The following is a 23,886-nucleotide window of genomic DNA, read 5'->3' as shown; positions in this document are numbered from 1 at the left end:
CGGATGCTCATGTCCGCAGCCACGTGTTTCACTGTTGTATGCAAAATCACTCTCGCAGACCAACAGGCCAAGCGTATTCGCCTGTCCGAGCGAGGCTTCTCATCGATCGAGCGTACATCAAGGTAAGCGATTGAATGACACGCAGGCAGTCAAGGTCGTAACGATAATGCTGGCACAGACAACTTCACCAAACATCTTGAAACAACATGGAGGGCGGTTAGGCAAACTAACGAAAACGATGCAATGGCTGCCTCTATGTAAATGTGCAGGCAGTTATATAGACCCAGCAGATCGTTTCAATATTATTTGTCAGTCCTCTCCATCATATCATTCACATGTGCCGTTCATTCTATTGGCACTTATCCTTCATTTCTATTCACGTACACATCTATGCGCAGGGACGCTCATGGTATTAGTAACTGTTCTATCGTGACATCAAGGGTTAAAAAGCCCTACATTTCATCGACGAGAGCAATGGAAAACCAGAGATGGCCATGGGCGACGAACTGGAGAAGAAGTCAACAGCACCTGCAGAGCAGTCGCAAAGAAGACTCAGATAGCAGCGATCACTATGGCCCTAAAAATCACGACGATGGCGATGGGAGTTCGTTCAAACGTCTTTCGAAGCTTGACCAGCAGCGGAGCAAGGACGGTTGGACCTCGACAAAAGTGTCGCTCCGGGAGCGGCTGTCGCACTTCACATGGTGTTGGTTCGAGTGCACCATGTCGACCGGCGCTCTCGCCGTGCTGCTCGGGATCCAGATAGTAGAACACCCACACGATTCCTCCACGATAATGCGCAACATGATCCTCCGGGTGCTCGGTTCGGGGTTCTATGTCCTTCAGGTGCTGTTGTTCGGCCTATTCTGTGCGCTCATCACGGCCCGGTTCTGCATCCGACCAGCTGCGCTGAAGGCTTCACTGCATCATCCCCAAGAGGTACGACGAAGAAATAGAAAGAAAAAGAGAGAATGGAAAGAAACCTTCATGTTATTGAGATACCAAAAGTTCCCATGCACATAAAACAAGAGGATGGATATACCCGATGTGGCTTGCACTGCTGATGGTACCCTTTCGAGTTTGATCACTTCCCCTTTATTCAATTCCCCAGGGCCGATACGAATTTCACGAGCTAACTTACTTCCTCTCACCACAGTCCTTCTTCTTTGGGACCCTCTGGGTCTCCATCGCGTTGATTCTCGATGGAACGCAACAATACGGCGTCCACTGGCTGAGCAAGATCAGTGGCGGGGACGCGCAGTCGCTCTCGTGGCGGCTGACCTTAGCGATCGAAGTGGCCTTCTGGATCTACGCGGGCGGCGCCCTGCAGCTCGTCATCTTCCAGTACCACGTCATCTTCGACGAGGTACGGCTGCCCGTTGCGCAGCAGGCCATGCCCACCTGGATCCTGCCAGCGTACCCCTTCATCGTGATGGGCCTCCTCGCGACTCTGATCCTCGAAAGCAGCGTCCAGGAACTGAAGCTCCACGAAGAGGCCGCGCCCATGCTGATTGGGGGTATCGTCTTTGCGGGCTTGGGCTGGTGTCTCGCTTTCCTCATGTACACCATCTACTTCACCCGCCTCATCAACGGGGCGCTGCCCGAGGCGAGCAAGAGGCCGGACATGTTCGTGGCTGTGGGACCCGCCGGTAGATAACCCAGATCCTTCAAACCCTTATGATTACTTTTACCGGGGGAGAGAATCAAGATGAAGAAACCAAGGTCTTGTGTACAAGCTTACTAACATCTCATCACAGGGTATACGGCGAGCGCCCTAGCCGGGCTCGGCATGCAGGCGCCCAAAGTAATACCGGCGACGTACCTAGGCATCACATCGGGGGTGCCGACGGGGGACCTGTGGAAGGCCATGTCTGTGCCCGCCGCCATGTTCGTATGGATGATAGGATTCTGGTTCTTGGCGCAGGCGGCCGTCTCCACCCTACGAGGCGCGCCGAAGATGCGATTCACCCTCAGCTGTTGGGCCTTAATCTTCCCCAATGCCGGATTGACGATCGGCATGGCCCAGATCGGCCGTGCCATCGACTCGGAGCGCATCCAGAATTACGTCGTTCCCGCCGCCACGGTCGTGCTAGTCGTGATATGGCTACTCGTTGCCGCCATGAATGTGCGCGCCGTCTGGCGGGGCGACTTGCTCTGGCCTGGCAAGGATGAGGACATGGAGGGCCTCGAAGACGAGGGCCGTTGGGAGGAGAAGAAGGCTAGACACAAGGACTGACAAGTATATAGAAGCATGTCAAGTCACCAAGGGGATATTCACGACTAGAATTGTAAACGTCGGACTATTAAATTACCGATGAACAAGGAATCTATGTGTTCATGAACACTCGAGCTTTCTCGGCCGTGCCATAACATATGCAGGTAGGTTGACGTCATCACGGACTGGCATGCCACTCTGCCGTTAAATCTCCAAATGGTCACATTAAGATTACTCAGCCTGCCCTCTGCCATAGACTATTCTCTTTATGCTATTAATGATTGAACCGCATCATTTAGTATAGTAATTCCATCAAAATGATCAGCCCTACCCAGTCAGCCATCATCTGGCCCGAGCATTTTCTCCCTGGGACCACTGACAACTTTGTCTCTAACGAGGCTATCGTCAAGGGATTGACCGCACGGCAAATCTGGGACCTCCTTGCGGACATCAGTAAGTGGGAAACCTACTACAAGAACGTGTCCCAGATCACGGAGCCCGTGTCCGGCCCGATCCTCAAGAAGGGCGACGTCTTCAAGTTCAGCACATTCGGATTCCCCGTACTCACTTGCCCCGTCGAGGAGTCGGTGCCGCCTCGAGACAGGGCACCAGACGGAAAGCCGCAGCCGTGCCGGATTGCGTGGTCAGCGAAGCTGGACGCTCCCGACCCCGAGCAGAGCGTCGAGGTGTACCACGCGTGGCTCGTGGAGGACCTCGACGGCGGGCGTGTGAGGATTTTGACCCAGGAGAGCCAGATTGGGAAGCCGGCAGCGCAATTGGCAGGGATAAAACCGAATAAGATGCTGTTGGGTCACCAGGACTGGCTGGATGGGCTGGTCGCGGCGGCGAGGAGCCAAAAGCTTATTGGACAAACCAACCTGGATGCGATTCAATGATGAGATCCGTGCCGCCTCACAGCATGAGGCCTGCATGTCCACTCAATCGCCTGGGCCTTCACTCGAGTTCAATTCACAGGTTAAGAAATTGGTTTCCCTCAACCCTATGTCGTTACTGCTCCTTGCAGCTCGCGGTTTCCCAACACGATTCATTTAAGTCGCGAGGGTTTCTGTTGCACAATCTTCAAGTCAGTGCCCAAGACAGTTTACCTAATTTGACAAGCGTGGAGCATGCGACAATTCAAGCGCAGAGAAAACCGCAAACGTGGACGGTTATGTACATGTAATTCGGTTGTCTTTGGGGTGGCTAAGAGCCCTTTTGGCGCTTTTGCGCCATGTATAACTTGTTATGTCCAACAAGTTGTACCCGGAGACAACTCCCCCAGGCCCTAACCCCCCAAGCCCTACTGAAATCACATATCGAACCCGCAAGGGCATGTTTATCAATGAGAGTATGATTGAATTTTATACTTCGAGTAACGTCAAAACCATCAAGGCAATGCGTGCTGGTTGTCGAGGCGGGGGTTGAGTCGGTGTAACCCAATGATTACCGGGCCGACAAACTGCCCCCGCAGCATCGACTGATACATCCACTTTCTCGACAGAAGAGCCTTTGAAAATGCCGTATATCGGATGCCAGGGAAAGGACGTGGAACGACCGGAATCCCAGCATCGGATCCCGGGAATGAGTTTCTTCTATCATATCTATTTGATGTTCTAGCTGGCTGCCAAGCCCGCGTCACAACTGGGACCAATGGCGCCATTTCCTTTTTATTGCTATCTGCCCAATATTCGCTCAATCGTAGCCGGAATAGGAAGGTCTCTTGGCCATTCCCTGCTGCAAAGATGATGACTCGGGTTACGATAGGCAGGTCAGACCAGCCTCCTCATGGACACTCACCAAGGGGATGCCTTCCCGGAATCCGTCCTACGCCGTATGGTACCCCGCACAGCTACCGACGCGCGGGAACCTCGTAGACGTAATTCCCTTTGTAACGCCATGCGGTGAGCGAGCCGGACCGTTGGGACGTTGTAACCAAGGAAAGCTAGGTCTGGGAGGTGAGACAAGGCACATACAAGTCTGTCCGCGCTCGTATATAAAGTGCTTGCCTTGCGTTATCGGTGATTCTGTCTTCTCGGGTTGTTCTTGTGTAGGTTGACCCAAGACCAGTAGTATTGCTCCCATTCCAGTCAATTGTGTGCCGCCCTGGACAAGGACCTCAATGAACACCATCATGGGACGGAACTTCGTGTCATGCGCCGTAGCGCTCTATGCTGGCTTGTCCAGTGTCGCCGCGCTGACCCCGGAGGGCATGATCTCGGCCAATCGCTACGGTGTTGCTACGCCGAACCCTACTGGCGTATGTTTTGACTTCCTGGATGACAACCCCCTTTAATTGAGCATAACTAACCTCAATCTAGGATTTTGCTCTTCTCACGATCAGCAAATACTCATTTGAGAAGCACAAGCAGAGTTCCAAGTGGGCCAAGCTCGATCTGAAGACTGGGAACATTAGCGATTGGGAAGGAGCCAGCGGGGTCTCGGAGTTCGTCTTCATTGGCCCTTCGCCTTCGTCCATCTTATATGTCAATGGCTCCAATGCGGAGGACGACGGCGGTATAAGCTTGTACTTCGGCGACGCCTTGGCGATTGGCGATGCCAAGTTGGTGGCCTCGATCCCTGCCCCGCTTTCCGGCCTCAAGGCTGCATTGACGCCATCCGGCGACATCAACTTCCTTCTCTCGGGCCAAGCCTATCCCAACGGGACTGCTTACAACGAGCAATTGGCCACCAAGCCAGCAAGCGCAGCCCGCATCTACACCGCGCTTTATCCTCGTCTCTGGGACCATTGGCTCACCCCCAGAAGAATGCCGTCTTTGGCGGCACCTTGAAGAAAGGTGCAGCTCCAAGCAATGGAACCTACGGTACTGGCAGCAGTTACTCCTTCGCTGGCAAACTGGCCAACTACGTCACGGGCATCTGCAATGTCACATGTGCTGAGAGCCCTGTCGACCAAGAAGGTGACGAGACTGACTACGACTTGGCTCCCGATGGAAGCAAGCTCGTTTTCAGGTCCAAGGACATTGACCTGTCTCTTTCCAACTATACGAGCACTCCGCTTTACATTGTCCCCTTCACCGGAACATCAGAAGACGCCGTACTTCTAAACCCCCGCGGAGCCCCTCCCTACCCTGACGCACAAGGCTACTCGACGGCGCCCAAGTTCTCGCCCAAGGGCGACAAGATTGCCTACTTCCAGCAAAACGGCATCAACTACGAGTCTGACCGCAGGATTCTCTATGTCGCCAACCCGGACGCCAAGAACGCCGAGATTACCAAGCTCGCCGGCAAGTGGGACCGATCGCCCGCTTCGCTCGCGTGGGCCAAGGACGGCCAAACTCTTTTCGTTCAAGCCTCCGACCTGGGACGCGACCGCATATTCTCCGTCCCGACCACAGCCGACGATGATTTCGTGCCTAAGAACATTACCGACGAAGGCACCCCGGCCGGGTTCCACGTCATCCCTAGCGGCCTGCTTGTCTCGGACTCTAAGATCTGGTCCAGCCGCGACATCTACACCGTCTCCACCACCGGCGAGCCCCTCAAGACCTACCTCCAGGCCAACAGGGTCGACCCCGAGCTCGCCGGTCTTGGCCCCGAGGACGTCTCTGAGTTCTACTACGCAACCAACAGCTCTGAGATCAAACAGCAGGCTTGGGTCGTCTATCCCGAGGGCTTCGACAAGTCCAAGAAGTACCCACTTGCCTTCCTCGTCCACGGCGGCCCCCAGGGAAGCTGGGCGAACTCTTTCTCTCTCAGGTGGAATCTCAAGGCCTGGGCAGACCAGGGCTACGTCGTCGTGGCACCGAACCCAACCGCATCGTTCGGTTGGGGCCAGAACCTGACGGACGCCATCGCTGGAAAGTGGGGATCTTACCCCTACTGGGATCTGGTTCACGCTTGGAAGTACGTCAATGAGACACTTGACTATGTTGATACTACTCGGGGCATTGAGGCCGGTGCTTCCTTCGGCGGATACATGACGAACTGGTAAGAGCCCCTGGCACATCCCATTCTTTCCTTGGCAACTATATTGCTTTTTGCCATCAATTTTTCAAAGTGTAGCAGTTGATTTTCCGCAATTTCTACGTTGGTCTATTCTTTGTTACGTGGCTAACACATCTACAGGATCGCTGGTCAGGAAATGGGTAAGTGGTTCAAAGCCCTCGTAACCCACGACGGCGTCACGCAGACCCTGGGTGCCTACAACAGCGACGAGCTGTGGTTTATGGACCACGACTACCTGGGCCCCCTACAACGCGAGCGGCATGGTTCCCGGCTCTCCGTACTACGACTGGAACCCGCTGCTGTACTCTGACCAGTGGACGACGCCGCATTTTGTCGTGCACAACGAGCTCGACTACCGCCTGCCCGTCAGCGAGGGCATCTTGCTCTTCAACCTGCTCCAGACCAAGGGCATCCCCAGCAAGTTCCTCAGCTTCCCCGACGAGGACCACCTAACCATCAAGCCCGAGAACAGCCTCGTCTGGCACACAGAGATCTACAAGTGGATCAACTTCTACAGTGGCGTCAGCAATGCCACAAGCCCGTACTAAGCAAGACACGATTCGGCTTGTTAGAAAATTAATGGAATAAGATATCCATCACCGTTAGATGACAAGACCATATGAAAGTCCTAGAGTATCACATAATGAACATAATTCAGTAATACAACTATTCAAGCAGTGAAATTAGAATGTCTCAATTTTGAGGAAGAATCGTGAATGCCTGCACATGGGAATGGCGAGTTCTTCCGTCTGTAAACACAGCAAGGAGTAAGGATGCCGTCCCACGAGACGCTCTTGCTTTCAAAATAGCCTGGAGCATGACCGTGAGAATGGTGCGTCTTTGCACCGAACCACTCACTGCTGATATCAAAGAGGTTATGTGACAATATGTGCTCAGGGGCATGGCTTCAAAAGAACTTCTAGGCTCATGTGAATATGTATTTCATGTCCGTAGGATATCTATCTTTTTACCAACTGCAAGCACAAGGGGATGAGTGCCATCAAGAAGATCCAGACGAACTTGATTCTCCCCAAAGCACCTGCATGTACCCAGGTACAGGTAGCTAGATAATGCCCACGGAGGAATGAACCAATAGGAAAATTCACACAAGTTACACTGATCGATCCAAGCCCGAATGGGATGCGGCTCTGCTATGCGTAGGGCACCCGAATCATCTCCGGCCAATTAGAAAATTCCCCGCCCCGCAATTTACTACTGCACACAGGGCTGATTATCCCCAAGCATGTCGGCGCGGCCTCCTGAAGCATCAGGTTACTGATTGCGCATCCCACACTCTGCCCCGGAAGGCTATTTAAGGGCCTCTTCCCTCCATCTTAGCTCTCAACTTTCCTTTCCTTCCTTCATCAACCTAAACAACCTTGGTCTGTCAGGACTTGGCTGTCCAACAACCAACAAGCTTCTTCTTCCACAAGCTTCAACACAATCATTCTTCATCAAACATCTTCCTTCTTCTTCACCATATTTTTTGATCATCGACTTGATCAGCCTTGTTGATCAGCCTTCATCACCAAGCTTCATCATCAACACATCTTTCACATCACACCATCACCTTGCCATGGCAACCTTGCATTGGTACACCACCACCTCATCCTCCATCAACATGACGTGCAACCACCAACAAACAAACCATTCGACGCGCTGATGAAGATGTTGTCTCATGCAAGCTGACTCTACCATAACTTGTAAGTTCATTCCAACACTTTTCAACATGTTGTTCAAATTCCTTGGTGGCATATCTAACCATCCTCTCCCACAGCTTCCCACTCATGACCCTCCTTCACTTGCCTTTTACATATCTCCATTCAGCACATCAAGTCCCTGGAACCAGTTCCTCCTCACTCTCATATCCTCAGTACGGTTCCTCTTCCCATCCACACCTCGTCAGTACATTGGCAAGCTTTGCATCAAGCAGAACTCCAGCGTCACCATGTGGCTGCACAATGGCTCTTCTGCGCATCGCAACTCCATCCTGAACTCATCAGTCGAGCGTACTTCGGTGCTGCACTTCGCAGAGTTTCAGATGGTTTAATGCCAACTCGGAACGCGTATCTTGGATGGCGGGGGAATTAGGAACACGAGGATCACTGAGAAACCGAGGTTGTACTGCTCTGCTGGGTTTTTGGTCACTGCTGTTTGTTGATCTTGTGGAATGGCAAAGTCTTGGACGCGTCACAAAAAAACCCCAGAGTTACAGCTTTTCTATCAAGGATTATGGTGGCGATGCTACACCCTCATACCAGGTAAGATTTCTCTTCAACCCTCACCTTCTTCTTACTTCATTACTAACTATCAAGGTAAACATACCAGCCAGCAGCACCAAACAAATCTCATGGTTCGACAGACACCTACCTCCGAGGACAAGCCACCGAGTTCAAGGCACAGAACACACACCACACAAGACTGACACAAGGCGGGGGGCATCATGGCAATAGTGAAGGACATAGATATGAGATATGGGATTTGGATATGGATTTTGGCAATGGGAAATTGGGAACACTGGTATTGGATTACACACACCTAACTCTACATTGCATTTATTGGAAGCGACACAAGTAAATGGCGGCGGGCCTGGCCCTAATATTTGCTTTGCAGTTTGCAAACATCACACAAATCATAATATAGCATCCAACAACTCAAATCAAGGGAGCTGCAAACCAATTTAGGATATCATCATACCTCTTAGACGGTGCAACTGAGTTCTTGATATGTTAAACTCGTAGACTGTTTGTGATGCTGTATTGGGTCCACGTTGATGTGTTGATTCATGTAATTAGCTTATATAGCAGCTGGAGCATATTCGGTCCATTCCTTTCCATGCCAGAATTTCTGGCCGCCCCTGAAAGAATGCTCCACCTTCACTTTGGCTCTCTCTTCCATTCTTGTTTCGTATTCTATCATGCTCTTCTTGGTGACACCCTTTTCAGCAATGGTCAATGCCAAGTCGGCTGCATTCCTGATGGCTGTGTCGGCCCCGGAACCACCCATAGGACTCATAGGGTGCGCTGCATCGCCGACGAGAGTCACCCGCCCAGTTTGGCCAGCCAGTCGAAGCTCTATGTCGGGCTTGCTTGACAGGACTGGTGCACAGGCGGATAGCTCATGCGCGGCTAGATCGAACAAAAGCTTCAGGTCAGGATGCCATGTCTTGGTCACTTGCCCGAGTAGATATTTCTTCTCCTGCGTCGTCTTAGGCAGCACCGCCGAGTATTGGCCTGGTGCCGTGCACACGACCCAATACACGTAGTTTGAGAACTCGGGCAACCTGTCCTCTAGCTCCTGCAGCCCGCTCTTGGCCCATATCATCGGGTCTACTACAGCCTGTACATTGGCTTCGTAATCGTGATACATGCACCAGCTCAGTAGTTCGGGCCGTAGTCTTGCCCGCACCGCCTCTGTCAGCGGAGTGCGCCCCCACATGACGCAGCGCTCCAGGTCGAGCAGCTTCCGGTCTGGTTGAAGTTGCTTGCGCACCCTGCTCTGAATGCCGTCTGCGCCAACCAGGAACTGCCCGAGCACCACCGAGCCGTCGGTAAATTTAGCCCGGACCTGTCCGTCGACAATGTCGTACGCTTCGAACGCCTTCTCGTACTCCACGGCGTCGGCGATGCCCAGCAGGGTCAATGCGCGGATCCAGCTTCGATCTAGAGGCATTGCCTCAGGGTCCGCGGGCGCGGGGTCGGGAAAGTCGAGTTTTCTTGCGTCCACATACCGTGGCGCGGAACCGATCTCGGGTGCTGTGCGTTGAAGCAGGCTCTGGAGCTGGGGCGACAAAACGCTATTGAGAGCCGCTCGGCCTTGTCCCGAGATGCGAAAGCGGTGGCCCTGCGCGTTGTGCAATCGTGTATGACGCTCAAAAAGGCGGAATGGGACGGACCGTAGTCGGAGACCTTGCGCCAGAGTGAGGCCGGCGACTCCGGCTCCAATGATCAGGACAGGCAGGTCGGTGGTGGTGTTTGACTCCATTGAGCAGAGATGCTTTCAGGTTAGAGAAGTTAAAGAGCTAGAAGGGGACAAAGAGGATGCGGGTAAAAGCACGGGTTGTTGCATGCCCTGCATCTTCTTGTGTAACGTCGGCAGCTGCCAGATTCCTACCGCCCAAGTAAGATCTGCTAGCTCGTCAGTCGACCTGAACTTTTCTCTTGAACACCCACCCTGTTTTATACACTCTAGCCACGATCAAGGCTCCCGATCCAAGGAGAATGTTCCTAGATGCCGGTTGCCACAATTGCGACTGCCACAGACCTTTTCGCCTTGAAGTAGGACGATGGCACCGAAAGACCCGACATGTAGAGAATGCCCATACCCAACCCAACCCACACGCCCTGGGACAGAAAGAGCTGGTAGTATTGCGTAGCTAGGCGACTTAGAAGCATGCCGGTGACCATCAACAGAGTACCTAATAGGACACCTCGGTGTACGAGACCTGAATCGCTCGCTCGACTCGACAAAGTCCCAACCGGGAGAAGCATGAAGATCTGAACTGTCCCAATCCAAGGGGTAGTCGATGATGCGACATGGAGCATATCCTCGTAGGTGGGCAGAAAAATTCCAAAGCTGGCTATCAAACCCAATGCAACTATCTGCATATAACAACGCTGGAGTCAACGAGTATGGCTTATACATCGACTCCAGCACCTTAGGGGTGAAGGCAGCTGTCAGTGTTGTTGAACATACCCTTGTTCTACCCAGCGATGACATTGCGCGCCTCGCCGATGGTCACTTGCCCCTACCGCCATAGTTCCAGAGAATGAATCACGGCTCACAATTTCTCTGATGGCGTCTTAAATGAACTCCGGGGCATTGTAGTCGCGATCGCGTATCCAATTGTATATCATTACGGTCTAGCGTACATTCCTTCCATTCTTTTCTTTTCCCCTTTGTTCTTCCTCTTTCAGTTCGATGTCGAGCTGCCAACCCAACAGAAACGACGGCCCAAGACTCTCTCCACAAGTGTAATCCGAATCATCAAGCTCGTCCTTGACGTCGCCAATGTCCTCGCTCTTTGGCAGGGCATGTCGGGACTTCTTGGGGCCAGGCTCAGCCGCCCCGTTGCCCAGCCTCCCTGATGGACTCCTGTTGAGTGTGCAGTTTCTGCGCTAATCTCTCCAACACGCCCAGAGGGCCCGAATTGATCAAGCACTTGAAGTGCCTCGTTAATTGTCACGTCTCCACGCCAACAGAACCCCGGAGGATGAAGGTTTATAGGGAAAAGTCAGTGAGAAAGCTTAATGGTGAATGAGAGAGGGTAACTGTGTGAACTTACTATTGGCGCGGGCCTTGGTGCCAGTCAACGACAAAAAGAATAGATAACTTTGTTGCTGTTGTTATTGATCCCTACACTGAAATCGGACCCATCATGTCTTCTTCATCCATATCAGCTGAACGCACTTCGGCTTGAAGTGCCTGATACGTTGACATCTCGGAAAGGGTGGGCGGGCAGACCAAACATGCTCGTAGACTTTGGATGCATGTTTTGCGCGATCAACCTTATTGCACGCTGTGAACGTACTAAGGAAGCGCTCAACCTGCTGACCTGTTTCGATTCTTATTCTTCTTCGCCGAATTTGAATATCGTTAAGTTCGCAAAAAGACAGTCTGTACTGCTGCTACTACCCTCTCCTCGAGAGGTAACAGTGTCCTGGCGCTGCTCAGTAATGGAGGTTCTCTTTCCATGGGTATAACCTCCATTGTTGGTACGACCAAGGTCCGTATAGTCATCTAAATCTTTTGTTCGGATATTACTCAGACATCCCAGTTCTTGGAAACCATGTGCGGCTTACAGCCAGCTGGCCCCAACACGCATACAGTAGACGATGAGATATATTCCCTCACAGTCATAGAAGGAGAGTCTCATCTCATGATACTGTGCATGTGACAATCAAATGTCGTCGAAGTTGCCGTCCCAGCCGAAAATTCCGTCTTCATCCTTGATCATGACAGGCTCGTCCTTGACCTGGACAGGCTCTGGGGCATCAGCGCGACGAGCTCGCTTCTTATTGACCGAAATCTACTGTACTGTAGTTCCCCAAAGACAGTGGCGGAGCGGCTGTGGTCCTCTAAGCGTGAGACTAGACTCACTGTCGTCGTCATCATCGCCATTGTTGGCGCTGCTGGCAGAACCTTGCGCTTGCGGCTTCTGGCGGAGGAAGTAGCATCCTTCTTCTTCTTCTTGGGAGCGACCTTTTTACTTCTTTTTCGGTTCGATGTAAAGCTGTCCACCCAACAGAAACGAAAACCTTCGATAGCAGTTGACTGCCAAAATCTGCGTACGCGAGCATAATCCATTATACCCAATGGCTTCGAAAACCTCCACGACATAACCATCTACCGAGTGGACTCGGCTAGAATGAAGAGACCTCAATTCGATAGTACCCATATCCGGTGACCCAGGGTCTTCTTGAGGGCAAAATGCTTTGACATGTTGCGATTGAGGTTCTTGCCTACCTACAGAGGATGGGGAGTCTCTGATCAGCTCACCAAGAACATCCCGACAGCCCCTGGAGTGAAGTCAGTCACGGCAAGGTCTTGAGACAACCTGCCAAGGTGTGCTCTCTGCCCCTAGTTGTGACAGTGATGTGCCAACCTCAATATGTGACGACTCGGTACTTGACACCTCTTCTTTAGATGACCAGTTCGGTTTTTTTCTCTCCCGAGAAAAACCCGTCTTTTAGTAAAAAGGGATGGCTTCGTGTGATGGGATAGAGAGAGGAAGAGAGGTCTCTATGTGTGGTATGTGGCGGGGCATAAAATGATGCGCAACAGGTGTAAGTCTCCTAACAAGGCAGGCGGCACGGGCAGCACCAGTGTGGCAAAGACGTCCTCGAGACATCCTTGAATCTCCGTGCCAGCGTTGAGCTAGCATGCGAAGAACTCAAGTACGCTTGTCGGCTCCAATGGCCAGTCGGTGATTGTAAAGCCTCATGGGGAGATCGTTTGTTTACTCCGTGAGGACCTGTCTTGAGTACCTACAGGCAACAGCAGTACGGCAGGGACGTCCTTGGAACTCCGTCAGCGCTGGGTTGGTATCAAAGATACATAACCCGGTAACCATGCTGGATTGTTAGGACGGTTGTTGACTGTCTCCAAAAGGGGGGAACACATCCTTTCTGAACATGGCCTCCAAATAAAACAACACACAGTACACTGGTTTGAAAGGGACTCTTCAAAACGGTGAAAAGCTTCGTGGGATGGATCATTCTGAGCCATGGCAGTGTGGTATCCAACTTCTGCCTTTGTACCTCTCAAATGCACGTGGCCTTGATATATTATAGTCAATGCACTGGCCCCTGCTACAGCATGCGAAGGAAACATCACAGGAACTTCCATCCACGGACTGTGAATCAGCACGATAGACTCAACCTTGCAACTTAGCTGGCAAAGTCATTGCTTCAAACCCCTTGTTGTGGGAGAGGTAACCTGCTGGGGCCGGCTACTGCGATACATCTTGAGGTCGCGAATGGCATGAGGATGCTGCGCTCCCGGCCGGTAAAAGGGCGAGGTGATTCGACTTGGTAAGAGCCCTAAATTGACTCATCCACTGACCGATATTTAGGTTGTTCCTGGTTGTGGCTTTGATTTGGCCAATGACGCTATCTGAGTCGTCCGCTTTTGCAGCGCTGCGCTCATATCATCAAAGTTCGGGAAATGATGGAGAGATGTAGCAATGTGGTCCAGTCGCTCGTGAATGTCCTGGTGTACCACCTTCAAATCGTAGACAGTCTCCCCAGCTGTTTGGTTCTTGGACGGTTTTCTGCGGGTATTAGGCCTTGGATAGTGCTTCCACAGCCATCATGCCCTCAAAAGGGCCATCTGCATTACCCGTTCCGAAACTGCTGGGGTAGTCTCTGGTTTCCATGGGCAAGGTGGTCTTGTACCCGAGTCCTTGCCCGTCCACAGCCAGTTTTCAGTACAAGGAGAGCCAGTATTCAGCAGAGACGTGTATCTCCTATGCACGAGATTGCGCATGGCTTTCGCTGGGTGTAATAAGTTCGTCTAGGTTTCGGGATAGTAAAAACCGACTTTCCCACATTCTTCGAAATATGCCCCAGGCGACAAGGATGGGCCGTTTGAGATTCTAAGCTTTCCGAGACGGATATCCAAAGGTCATGCGATATGCAGGAAAAGGGCCCCTGTTCTTTTCTTCCCTTTCAATGTCAAGCTGTGAAAACAACAGAAACCTCAAGTGTCTTTACCAATGAGCAGACATCCTTCAAGTCTCGCATCGGCGGCGTTCCCGAAAGGAGCCATTTGCTGGAGTCGGCTATCGGCTACCATAGACTTGCTGAACATCATTCCTTTTGTTATTTACTTTCGGTTCGATGTTGAGCTGTTGGTCCAACAGACACGTGACTAAATTTCCATTCCATCTTCTGCAATAAAAGCAGAGGGCCAATGGGTAGATACCCATCGCAATCACCGGTTGGGAGGCTCTTAATGGGCAATTCTCCTAGCTAGTTACTTCCGTCGTCGCAGCCATGTGTACATGCTCGTGGTTCTTAAACAACTATAGCGTAATCGAGTCAGCCCTTCGTGCATATCGGCGGTATCATCATTAATCGGCGTTTTCGCACTCCCTAGAACCTTTCTTTTCGCCCTTTTCTTATATCCCCATAGTCTCTTCTTCGACCGAACGGAGAACGGGAAGAAGTGAAATTTGCAGCCAAAATCTTCTTTAGACACCCATAGCCCGTTGACCGTCCGGTCATAGTAGATTGGGCGAAAGACTTTTAAGAATACAGCTCAAGGGCCGATACGTGTTGATGCCCAAAGCCTTTGGGTGCCCTAATATATAGAGGCAGGGGACTGGGTGCCCTAGCTTATGTAGCCGGAACTTCTTCGCCGGCGTTATTGGGTGCGGTGACATTCGCAGAGAGTGTCGGTATGTCGAGTACTCCTAATAAGTAATGCATTCTCTCTTCGCTCCCGGTGATGCCATGAAGAGTGTCGTGGTGTAGTTCGGGGTGCTAAGAGCATACCACGGGGGCAACTGCTAGGAAACCCACTCCTATAGCGCTGCATATATACCTCGATGCATTTTTCATACTTGTGATGCGTCTCTCTTACTTGGAACTGTTGGGGGTGATGTTAGAAAGAGGCCGTGGTTGAAAAGATGCATACCATAAGAGATCCCGACTGAGATGAGAAGGCAGAGGATAATGTTGGAAAGAGACTGGTTGCAGACAATACGTGTTGTAAGAAAGGGAAAGCCTCCGAGGGGTCCCCTTTTCCGCTTTTCTTCATCTCACTTTGCTACATTCAGCCGATCGTCACGTCTTCGGTTACTCATAGCGAACGAGGTCCACATGAGTTTGCTGTCCTTTTCGAGGTGCAGACTACGAGATGAGAAGCCATCGCCGAGAATGAGATCCAATGACTGATGCCTCAGAGGCCTGCCTTCGCCTCTATCCGTTGGTTCATTGACCCTCTTGCTTCAATCAAGGAATACAGGTCTTATTGACTTGCTCTAAGCCAGTGACCTGTGACATCATAGCTCGAAGTGCCGTGAGCATACCACGAGGGCACCGATGCAACTGGCATTACCGTCGTAGCGAGAGACAAGACCTGAGCAGCAGGTGGTCCGCCAATAAAGACTACCAGTCTGATCGACGTCGCTGTTAGCACGTCCGGGAGTGTTGGCGATGCGACGAGGTGGGAAATTGGCATGCCTAGGGTTGAAGAGATTGGCCTCTTAGGCAGGGCTATTGCCAGGCTCACGGGTTTTGGTGAATAAACGACGCTTAACGGTACTTGAACCAGATGACATACTCCTTCCTCCCTAGTCATTGCATTGGGGCGCTTGTCAGCCATGCGGGATCTCTCAGTTTGTTGTAAGTCCGTGTGAATGTAGAGCGTAAGAAGCTGTCTTAAGGGCATAGACCAACACCTCATTGCTCTTCTTTCAGCTCTTAGATACCCGCCTAGTTGCTCTTCTAAACCAGGTATTGATTCTGCTTTATAGCGGCGTGATTCTCTTAAGGGTAACGATGCAGCTGGCATTGCCATCTTAGTGAGAGCGAAGACCTGAGCAGCAGGTGGTCCCTTAAAAAGAGAGTAGTCTGGCCTGCGTCACTGTTATGTCGGGGAGTGTTAGTGACCCGTCGAGGTGTGAATTCGGCAAGCCAACACGGCTACCACTAGGCGCCACCGTGACACCACCGCGGCTTGGGCTTGCCCCGGTGAGCTGATGTGGGAATGAGCACTGATACCCTGTCTCGAGTCTGACCGGTAGTCAGGAACAATCTTTTTGTAAGCCCCGGTATACAGGTCGCCGCTTACCCATCTTAGCATCGACTCCCTTAAAGCAAGCTTGCGAGAGGACCAAGCCACCTTTCAGCTGATTATTGAGTTGCTGGTTAAAGCCAACTTTCAGATATTCCTCGCCTTCCTCATACCTTAAATATGGACAACCACGTTCCCGGATTTGTCACTATTCTCGCGTCTCTGGACGACTTCTCGCCGCTGGATTTTTACCCGCGGGTCGCCCATGAGTATCTTTTATCTTGAAATGACAAGGTAAGACAAATTGAATCGCACTGTTCTATGTATCTGTCAGCTTCCGCATATCAGCGTCGAGATGCGATATTATAAACTTATATAGTACGACTCTTCTATAAGCCTGTACCTGTTTTAGCTAGAAAAACGATATAAAAAAGGAATAAACTTACACTCCGTTGTGTACGGTTCTTCCACCGTTGCTGTATATTTCTTATTCTATTATGCTTCCGGTGGATACGGTTCTTCCATTACGTACAAGCTAGTTCCTTCTAGTCGTACATAACTTCATCCACTTCATAAAGCAAGAAGAGTGTAAAACTTATGAAATACGATCCTCATTTAGTATAATAAAACGACCACTCTGGATCTAGATGAAGAGACAATCGGCCACGCACCTCTGTGACATCCGACTTTGTCAAAGGCGGTCTACAGCTTGGAGGCCTTGTTGACATTAATCTTACAGGCCTGCTGGGTGTCCGTCTTGCCGAAGTCCTTGCCGATGCGCAGGCAGTTAAGACGCTTCATGAACATGCGACGCTTGCTGGTGAGGTAGGTTGCGCAGTCCAGTCGCAGATTGGCGGCCAGAACGAGCAATCCTGCTCAGTGAAGCGCTTCAATCCGCCTAAACACCCAGAACACGACCGTGTGTAGGCGCGGCTGAGGGGTGTACATCCATGTTTAGAATCGCGAAGTGCTCGTCCTTCTTTCTTTTCTTCGTTTCGATGTCAAACTGTTAGCCCAGAGGAAACGAAGTCTTATACGATATCTGATTCCCAAAATGTGCGTACACAAAGAAGAGGCTATTATACCCAATAGCCTTAGGGGTTCTGAATGTTGGATAATTCAGGGGGGATACACATCAGTATAGCTGACCAAGACAGCGATGAAGGTACATCGAAAGTGATCCCCGCCGATGATATGGTGGAACGGAAATGTTACCGAACGCCAAGGTACAACAAACATTGGCACTGATACGATTTGGTTATAGGTGGCCAGTCGCATATCGTGACCACTGCCACTCGGTATCAGGGTTCAGCGACAAGACAGACACGAGAAGCGCGCTTCTTCTGGACAAACTTAAGAAGACCCTCGAAAATCTCGTCATACGAAGTACTCTCTTGTGGTCATTGAGAAGCTTGAAGGGTCAAGCCGTAGTAAGGTGAATACACTCGTGCACCTTCAGTCATCTGTCGATGCTCTAGTTCCGTCTATGGGACAACGACAGGGCTCAAAGCTTCCATACTCGAACCGACTGGGTACGAAGGAGCCACTAGAGTCATCCTAGCTGGGAAACTAGCAGGTGTGTTGAGACACGTCATCTGAATTGCTCTTGCTTTCGTTATCGTTGGGACGGACACTCAAATTACCTTCCGCCTTGGTCATGCTGCTCAAGATCGCATCCATGATCAGCACCTTAACTCGATCGTTGTCGATGATGGCGCGAGCAGACAGCTGAAATAATCGTACACGACTATTATGGCCGGGTACCGAACATCGGCCAAAAGGTCTTCAACTAGAGGAATGATGCTAATCGATACTCCCACACGAGAACCAAGACTTATCGGAACGCAAGAGCGATAAAAGCTGGTCCCTTGGAAGTAGTTGGGGAGTGGGCGATGACCGGAACAGCGGACGTGTGGTGGTTCGGCATCACCATATCGATGGTTTGCTGGTCGTTCTCTTCGAAGAGAACTCTCTCTTCCTCATCCGCTCCGGGTGGTGCATGTGTCCGCCATCCGTCTTGCAAAAACTGAGTCCTCGGTCTTCTTACCCCATCTTTTGCAATTGCAGTTGCTTGCGGAACTGGTTTACGAATCGTTGGGCCTTGCCTTGCCTACGAAGGTTATCCTGGTCCTGGTCCTGGATGTTCATCGGCTCCTTGCCAGTATAGGGCTGCTTTCTTTCAGCTGATCAAGTTCGACACGATGTGCTCGATATGACAAAGGTGAATGACGGGGCTTGCCACAGGAAAGAATCCTTCAATATCCAGTAATACGGTTGGATTCTGTCATATTGAGGCTCAACATAAGCTATGACGATGATCTGCGCCTTTTCTACTAGCACCTCATTTTTCTCCCCAGGTACCGACGCCGTGTCTAAGAGGCATGAAAGTCCTTGGTGTCCAGCCTGCCCACCCTCGCCGTGTCTGGAGGACATAGAAGTCCTTGGTGTCCAATTTGCCCACCCACGTCGTGTCTGGGGGACATAGAAGTCCTTGGTGTCCAACTTGCCCACCCACGCCGTGTAGCCTAGTGGTTTGAACCACTGCTTTTTGGCAAGGTCAAATGGTGCAGCCAGAACATTCTCCAGGACGACAATCCACGGTTTGTGCTCCGCAACGTACGCAAGCATAGAGAAGAAGCCCGGGGCTCCTAAACTTCATTCTCTTGTATAGACGAACCTTCTCTATGTGCCATTAACTGGTTGACCAAATCTAAGCACGCATGAAGTAATCTCTTCATCCTGGGAGAGAGAAGGGCGGCGAAAAGTCGCCGAGGAGTCGCCGATAAGTCGCCGAGAGGGCACCAAGAAAACATCAAAACGTCGCCGAGGGAGCGCCGAGAAGGCGCCGAGAAGGTCGTCGATGAGGTCGGAAACGAGGTCGAGATAGAGGCGGCGAAGAAGCTGGTGATGAGCGAGGTAACAATGAGGCTTCTGGCCCTCTTGAAGGAGGATTCGACGTCTGTAATAGATCCAACCGTTGTGCAGTACATACGGTCTGACCCCTGAACTTTATACAGCTACAATTTACTCATCTTAGCTGTTGTCTGTACCCTGTGGCTAGCAGATGAGAGACTTGCTGCATTAAGCGTAGAGGGTTGAGAATATAACGGGCACTGAAGTCGTTCATCCCACAACTGGTCGATGGCTTATAGCATACCTGAGTCTGGGACGTTGGTATTCGAGTCTTGACAATCTACTCGTACGCCTCGCCCTTGACAGCGCCAATGTTCTCGTTCTTGGGCACGGCATGTCGGGGCCGCTTGGGGCTAGGCTCGCCCTGTCGTCGCCCTCGGTATCTCTGGTGGCAGAAGTTCGCTTTCTGGGGCCTCGAGTATATCGAAGTGAACACCTTGGCAGAGTTTTGCCATCTTCAGTGTACCAAGACCGGTCAGATCGACATTTCCGGATGTTTTCAGCAGAGTAGCTGATCGTTGGTTTCTGATTCCGAGTCAGAATCGCTGGGAAGACCTTTGCAGGGTGCGCTTCCAACACGACTTATGCGACCTTTAGACAGTAGTTGACAATGCCAACAATTCCGAGCTCAGAGCCAGTACCAAGCTCAAACCGTCCCGAGTCGGCGATTCTGTTATTGGTTAGAATCATCTCAAGCTTAAATAGCCGGTATCCTGCTGGATAACCTCTAAAAGAGTTGCTGGTGATCGGGGTCCTTGCGTTGTGCCCAAATACATTGCCAACAAGTCAGGCCAAGCATCAGTACGATGTTCACCCAAGCCCCACGACCATAAATCGTCCCAGGTATCGTCTCTTGATCAGTAAGGCGGGTTAGAGGCATGCATAGGCTCTTTGCAACGTTCCTGCCACTTTGATGAATGTGCACCTGCTTATCAGGCCTAATTGTTTGCCTTCTTCTCCCGTGCAGCCGGACAGCCAGCCATCCAGATCAGTTTATAGAAAACATAACTGACATGGAATGATGCCTCTCTCATTAGCCCTCCTCGAAAATCTCGCAGAAAATAATTGCTCTATCTCGAGAATGAGAAGGGCTATTCCGATGAGCAGGCCGCTGAACTGGCAAAGGCTGCTCTCCAAACTTAAGCGAACATCAATCTTCGTTCCTTCTTGTCTGGTTCTTGTCAAAAGCGTATTCGTTTCGTTCCCTTCCTCGTCTGTTGGACTAAGGGCATGTTGTAAATGGATGCCCTCTCAACCACGCGGCTCACTGTGGCACAGATGGGCTTGTTGGTGGAGCGGCGAACTAGAAGATAGCCATCGGGAGTGCCGCTCTGTACCTGTCAGCTTGGCTGGAATCCGCATCCAAGGGGCACTCTGACCCAAACAATACCGAAGGCGACTTTCCAATACCAAAGGCAGCTGGGGTGCTTCCCGAGGGTTCCCAGCCAGAATCTCGCCTCGATCAGGATGAGTACGATCTCTATCTGGCTGAGCCATAGTCGAGAACTAGGTGACTCGCAATCGAGTCTTTAGCAACCTCGGAGAGGCGAATAGCCTATGGGCCATCGCCACGGCGTGTCTAAGAAGCATCAGCATTCCCATCCTTGCTGGCAGCCTCGTGGTTATTTGGAGGGACACAGCAGCGTCAGAGAACGACTCCAAGACGCGCTTGTCGGTTCCCAGCCACTCGGGAACTTCCATTCCCTTTCGGCGGTTCAACATCTGCAGCCGGGCTAGGAGCTGACGGCAACCGCTCTAACAACATTGAGTGCAGTAAGCTCTCTCCATGCTAGTGATAGCCTTGCAGAGGATAAACGTGGTATGTCGGCCGCTCACCGCTACCCTGAGTTCAGTACGGTTCCCTCAGGGCCACGGTGGCCACAACCATAGCCATCGTCGGTGTTGTCAGAACTTATAGTTCCAAATAGGCTCCGCATTCGCCCACAACGTTGCAGCCCGACCAGAGTGCCTCTCTGCTAGCCAATGGCTGCGAACTGTGATGGTCGTTTTGGGAGAAAGACCCAATAGCTGAAATCCGGTTTCAAGATGGTTTGAAACCGATGGACCAAGAAGTTTGAGGACCGCAATCCGCTCCAGCGCCGTTATCTTTGGCGAATGCTGCGCCTTGGCGGAGGTGAATGAGCTGCTGTGCAAGGGGCAGGTCCGATGGTCGTGGTAGTCCTTCATTCCAGCCCTTCATTCCACTAGAAAGAACAAAACAGAAAGCCCGCATTCCAGTATCAAAGATGCTGCGGAGGCAGGGGCGAGAGACTAGCACCAATCTAGCTCACAGAACCGCTGCAAACCATGGCCAACATTCCGTCTGGATCATTACATCATTGGCGAAGCGGTTCTTCAAGACTGTTTACCGTCGCGTTTGGTCTTTGGTCGATATTATCCTGCGTTCGAAGGTTAGTCAATGTCAAAAGATTGTTGATCAGTTGGTTCTCTTGTGTCACTTGCCTTCTTCTCACTGACACCGACTTCTTTTCCTTTTCATGTTGATCCTTCGCTTCATTTTTAGGCTCAACTCTAACACTGAGGCGTGACATTCTTGCTCGTATTGATCTCACAAAGAATAACACACGTTCGGTTCTTGGTGAGCCGGCGTCAAAAGTCATACTCGGCCCGTGTATATCAAGAAAGTATGAAATTCTGATGGGCATGATGGCAAATCCATTGCCAGTGGCTCCATGCTTCGGCGCTAAAGTTTGGTCTCGACCAAGAGCGCCTTCAGCTCCGCCTTGATGTAGGCAATCTGCATTAAACGATCTTCTCGCTCCTCTTCCAACTGCTCCTGTGGGTGGTCGATCTGGGATTCGTAAGCGACGTTCTTCTCCGTATGACACCAAGATTCGACAACCTAACCTTTCAAGCCCTTAATTGCACGGCTAGAGAATGGGTCCAACATCACGAACCAATCGATACCCATGTGAGTGCTGAGGCAATCACATCCAAGGAAACACCTGAACCCTAACGAAAAGGCCGATCTCACCGTGGGAGGTGAAGCAGAAATCGTCGACCTGATCACCGTCTTCATGCTCGTTCTAGGTATGCGACTTGATGGGCAAGTAGACAGGTGCACTGAACAGGTGAGACCGTTATCTCTCTTACTTTTTTGGTCCACCGAGTCTCGTTCTCGAAAGAAGGCGATCAAAACGGACTTTGGAGGCCCAATCCGGTGGCAAACCATTTCACGGCAGCAGCCGTGAGTTGGGTGGATGTGTTGCTCCTGAAGACGCTTCAAACGAGAGGGATGCAAACAACATCACAGAAGCCTCTCGAGGACTGCGACGCTCTGCTTTGGCATGTCCACAGAGCTCCTGGCCAGCTCAGCTCCAGGCTAGGATTGGACAGATATGTATAGACTCCCAAAGGATGATGGGACCATTGACCCATCACCAAAGCTAAATGCAGTCTGTAATACGCCGTCCATGCGGGATGGATGATGTGCGGAAATTTGAATTAGGCCACCATCGATGAGTTGGTGCTGCTATACCCTTGGCGTTGTTGCAAGTCGTTAGCTTAGTTATGATTTAATAATTTGGATTCTGAGAGGGTCGATGAAGAGGACATGAAGAAGTGTAACATACCGTGATGATCTTCGCCGAGAGACCAAATCGTTTTGCTACTAATGGAACAAAACCATACTCATATTCCACTTTTGGATGGAGTCTCCCACCAAGTCAAAGCTGCAGCGAGCTGACAAGCGAGAATTGCCGCGAACGATGTGGTCGAGAGGATAATTCTTACCTTCCTCAAGATGTGCAATGGGAAATGCATTGTTATAGCAGCGTTGCACGCCGCAGCGCAGGAGGTTTTGTAAGCCTCCAACCAGGCCGATATTGCAGATTGGTTAACCCTTGTGGACGAACAGGGTAGTAACCGCAGTTCGGAGGAGCTTCAACCGCGATTTTGACTATTGTGCATGACCTGCGGCCAGCTTCAACGGTGTGGACCAATCAGCCCTCCCCGGATCCGGGTGATCTTAAAACAGAGCTGACACCGAGCCCTCACTTCTGCGGCTGTTGTATTGTAACAATCAGGGTACAACAAAGTTTTGCTCTCATGGCTCTTGTCAGTTTCTTAGGAATTCTCGTGGAAACTTGACTACCATGATTGCAGTACTCGCTAAGTCGAGATCTGGTACTGTTTATTGTCAAGTTAGCATACGTCCTTCTTTGCCGCTTGATTATATTGAATATACGCAAACATACTTACGCCAGCGAATAGCGTAGCGTCATCCAAGGGACTGTGATGATATTGCTCATGGGGGACGTCTGGAAAACCTGGGTATGTATGTTAGTGTGTAATAAACATATGGGACGGAACGGCTTTACCGTTTACTGCCTGCTATCTACAACTAGACATTGATCGAATCATGGTATTGCTAGGGGGATGACGTGATTCAACAGATCCAATCGTAATAAGATGTTGAGGCGACATCTGCGGACTTGACTCCAAGGCAACATACCTTCTTGGCTTGAAACCTGGCGACTTCATCCTCAAGCGAATGCCCAATACTCCCGAATGTGATGTGATTCACAAATTGG

The 23,886-nt window shown here is 51.2% G+C and overlaps 6 protein-coding genes across 6 annotated transcripts; 4 read left to right on the top strand and 2 right to left on the bottom strand.

The window, feature by feature from the left end:
* Positions 1–474: 474 nt before the first annotated feature.
* PG998_012314 (c4-dicarboxylate transporter malic acid transport protein) lies at positions 475–2,236 on the top strand (the record flags this gene model as incomplete). The annotated part of the gene is made up of 3 exons (XM_066879130.1): positions 475–939; positions 1,157–1,649; positions 1,758–2,236. The coding sequence occupies 3 exons, from the start codon at positions 475–477 to the stop codon at positions 2,234–2,236; spliced, it is 1,437 nt and encodes a 478-aa protein (XP_066725514.1).
* Positions 2,237–2,532: 296 nt separating this feature from the next.
* PG998_012313 (uncharacterized protein) lies at positions 2,533–3,111 on the top strand (the record flags this gene model as incomplete). The annotated part of the gene is made up of 1 exon (XM_066879129.1): positions 2,533–3,111. One exon carries the CDS (start codon positions 2,533–2,535, stop codon positions 3,109–3,111), a length of 579 nt encoding a protein of 192 aa, XP_066725513.1.
* A 1,235-nt stretch (positions 3,112–4,346) lies between these two features.
* On the top strand, positions 4,347–6,729 carry PG998_012312 (uncharacterized protein; the record flags this gene model as incomplete). Its single annotated transcript, XM_066879128.1, is given in 5 exon segments — positions 4,347–4,472; positions 4,534–4,985; positions 5,024–6,163; positions 6,302–6,372; positions 6,386–6,729. 5 exon segments carry the CDS (start codon positions 4,347–4,349, stop codon positions 6,727–6,729), a joined length of 2,133 nt encoding a protein of 710 aa, XP_066725512.1.
* Positions 6,730–7,910: 1,181 nt separating this feature from the next.
* Positions 7,911–8,231, top strand: PG998_012311 (uncharacterized protein; the record flags this gene model as incomplete). Its single annotated transcript, XM_066879127.1, has 1 exon — positions 7,911–8,231. The coding sequence occupies one exon, from the start codon at positions 7,911–7,913 to the stop codon at positions 8,229–8,231; it is 321 nt and encodes a 106-aa protein (XP_066725511.1).
* A 746-nt stretch (positions 8,232–8,977) lies between these two features.
* PG998_012310 (uncharacterized protein) lies at positions 8,978–10,165 on the bottom strand (the record flags this gene model as incomplete). The annotated part of the gene is made up of 1 exon (XM_066879126.1): positions 8,978–10,165. One exon carries the CDS (start codon positions 10,163–10,165, stop codon positions 8,978–8,980), a length of 1,188 nt encoding a protein of 395 aa, XP_066725510.1.
* A 6,957-nt stretch (positions 10,166–17,122) lies between these two features.
* PG998_012309 (SWIRM domain-containing protein) lies at positions 17,123–20,023 on the bottom strand (the record flags this gene model as incomplete). Its single annotated transcript, XM_066879125.1, has 8 exons — positions 17,123–17,292; positions 18,064–18,167; positions 18,468–18,603; positions 18,886–19,068; positions 19,126–19,379; positions 19,578–19,583; positions 19,624–19,769; positions 19,925–20,023. 8 exons carry the CDS (start codon positions 20,021–20,023, stop codon positions 17,123–17,125), a joined length of 1,098 nt encoding a protein of 365 aa, XP_066725509.1.
* Between the last annotated feature and the right edge of the window lie 3,863 nt (positions 20,024–23,886).

Source organism: Apiospora kogelbergensis, assembly GCF_038363985.1.
Source record: "Apiospora kogelbergensis strain CBS 113332 chromosome Unknown utg000008l_segment0_segment0, whole genome shotgun sequence".
NCBI lineage: Eukaryota > Fungi > Ascomycota > Sordariomycetes > Amphisphaeriales > Apiosporaceae > Apiospora > Apiospora kogelbergensis.
The sequence above is the reverse complement of the archived record's forward strand: the minus strand, read 5'-3'. Positions and strand labels throughout refer to the sequence as shown.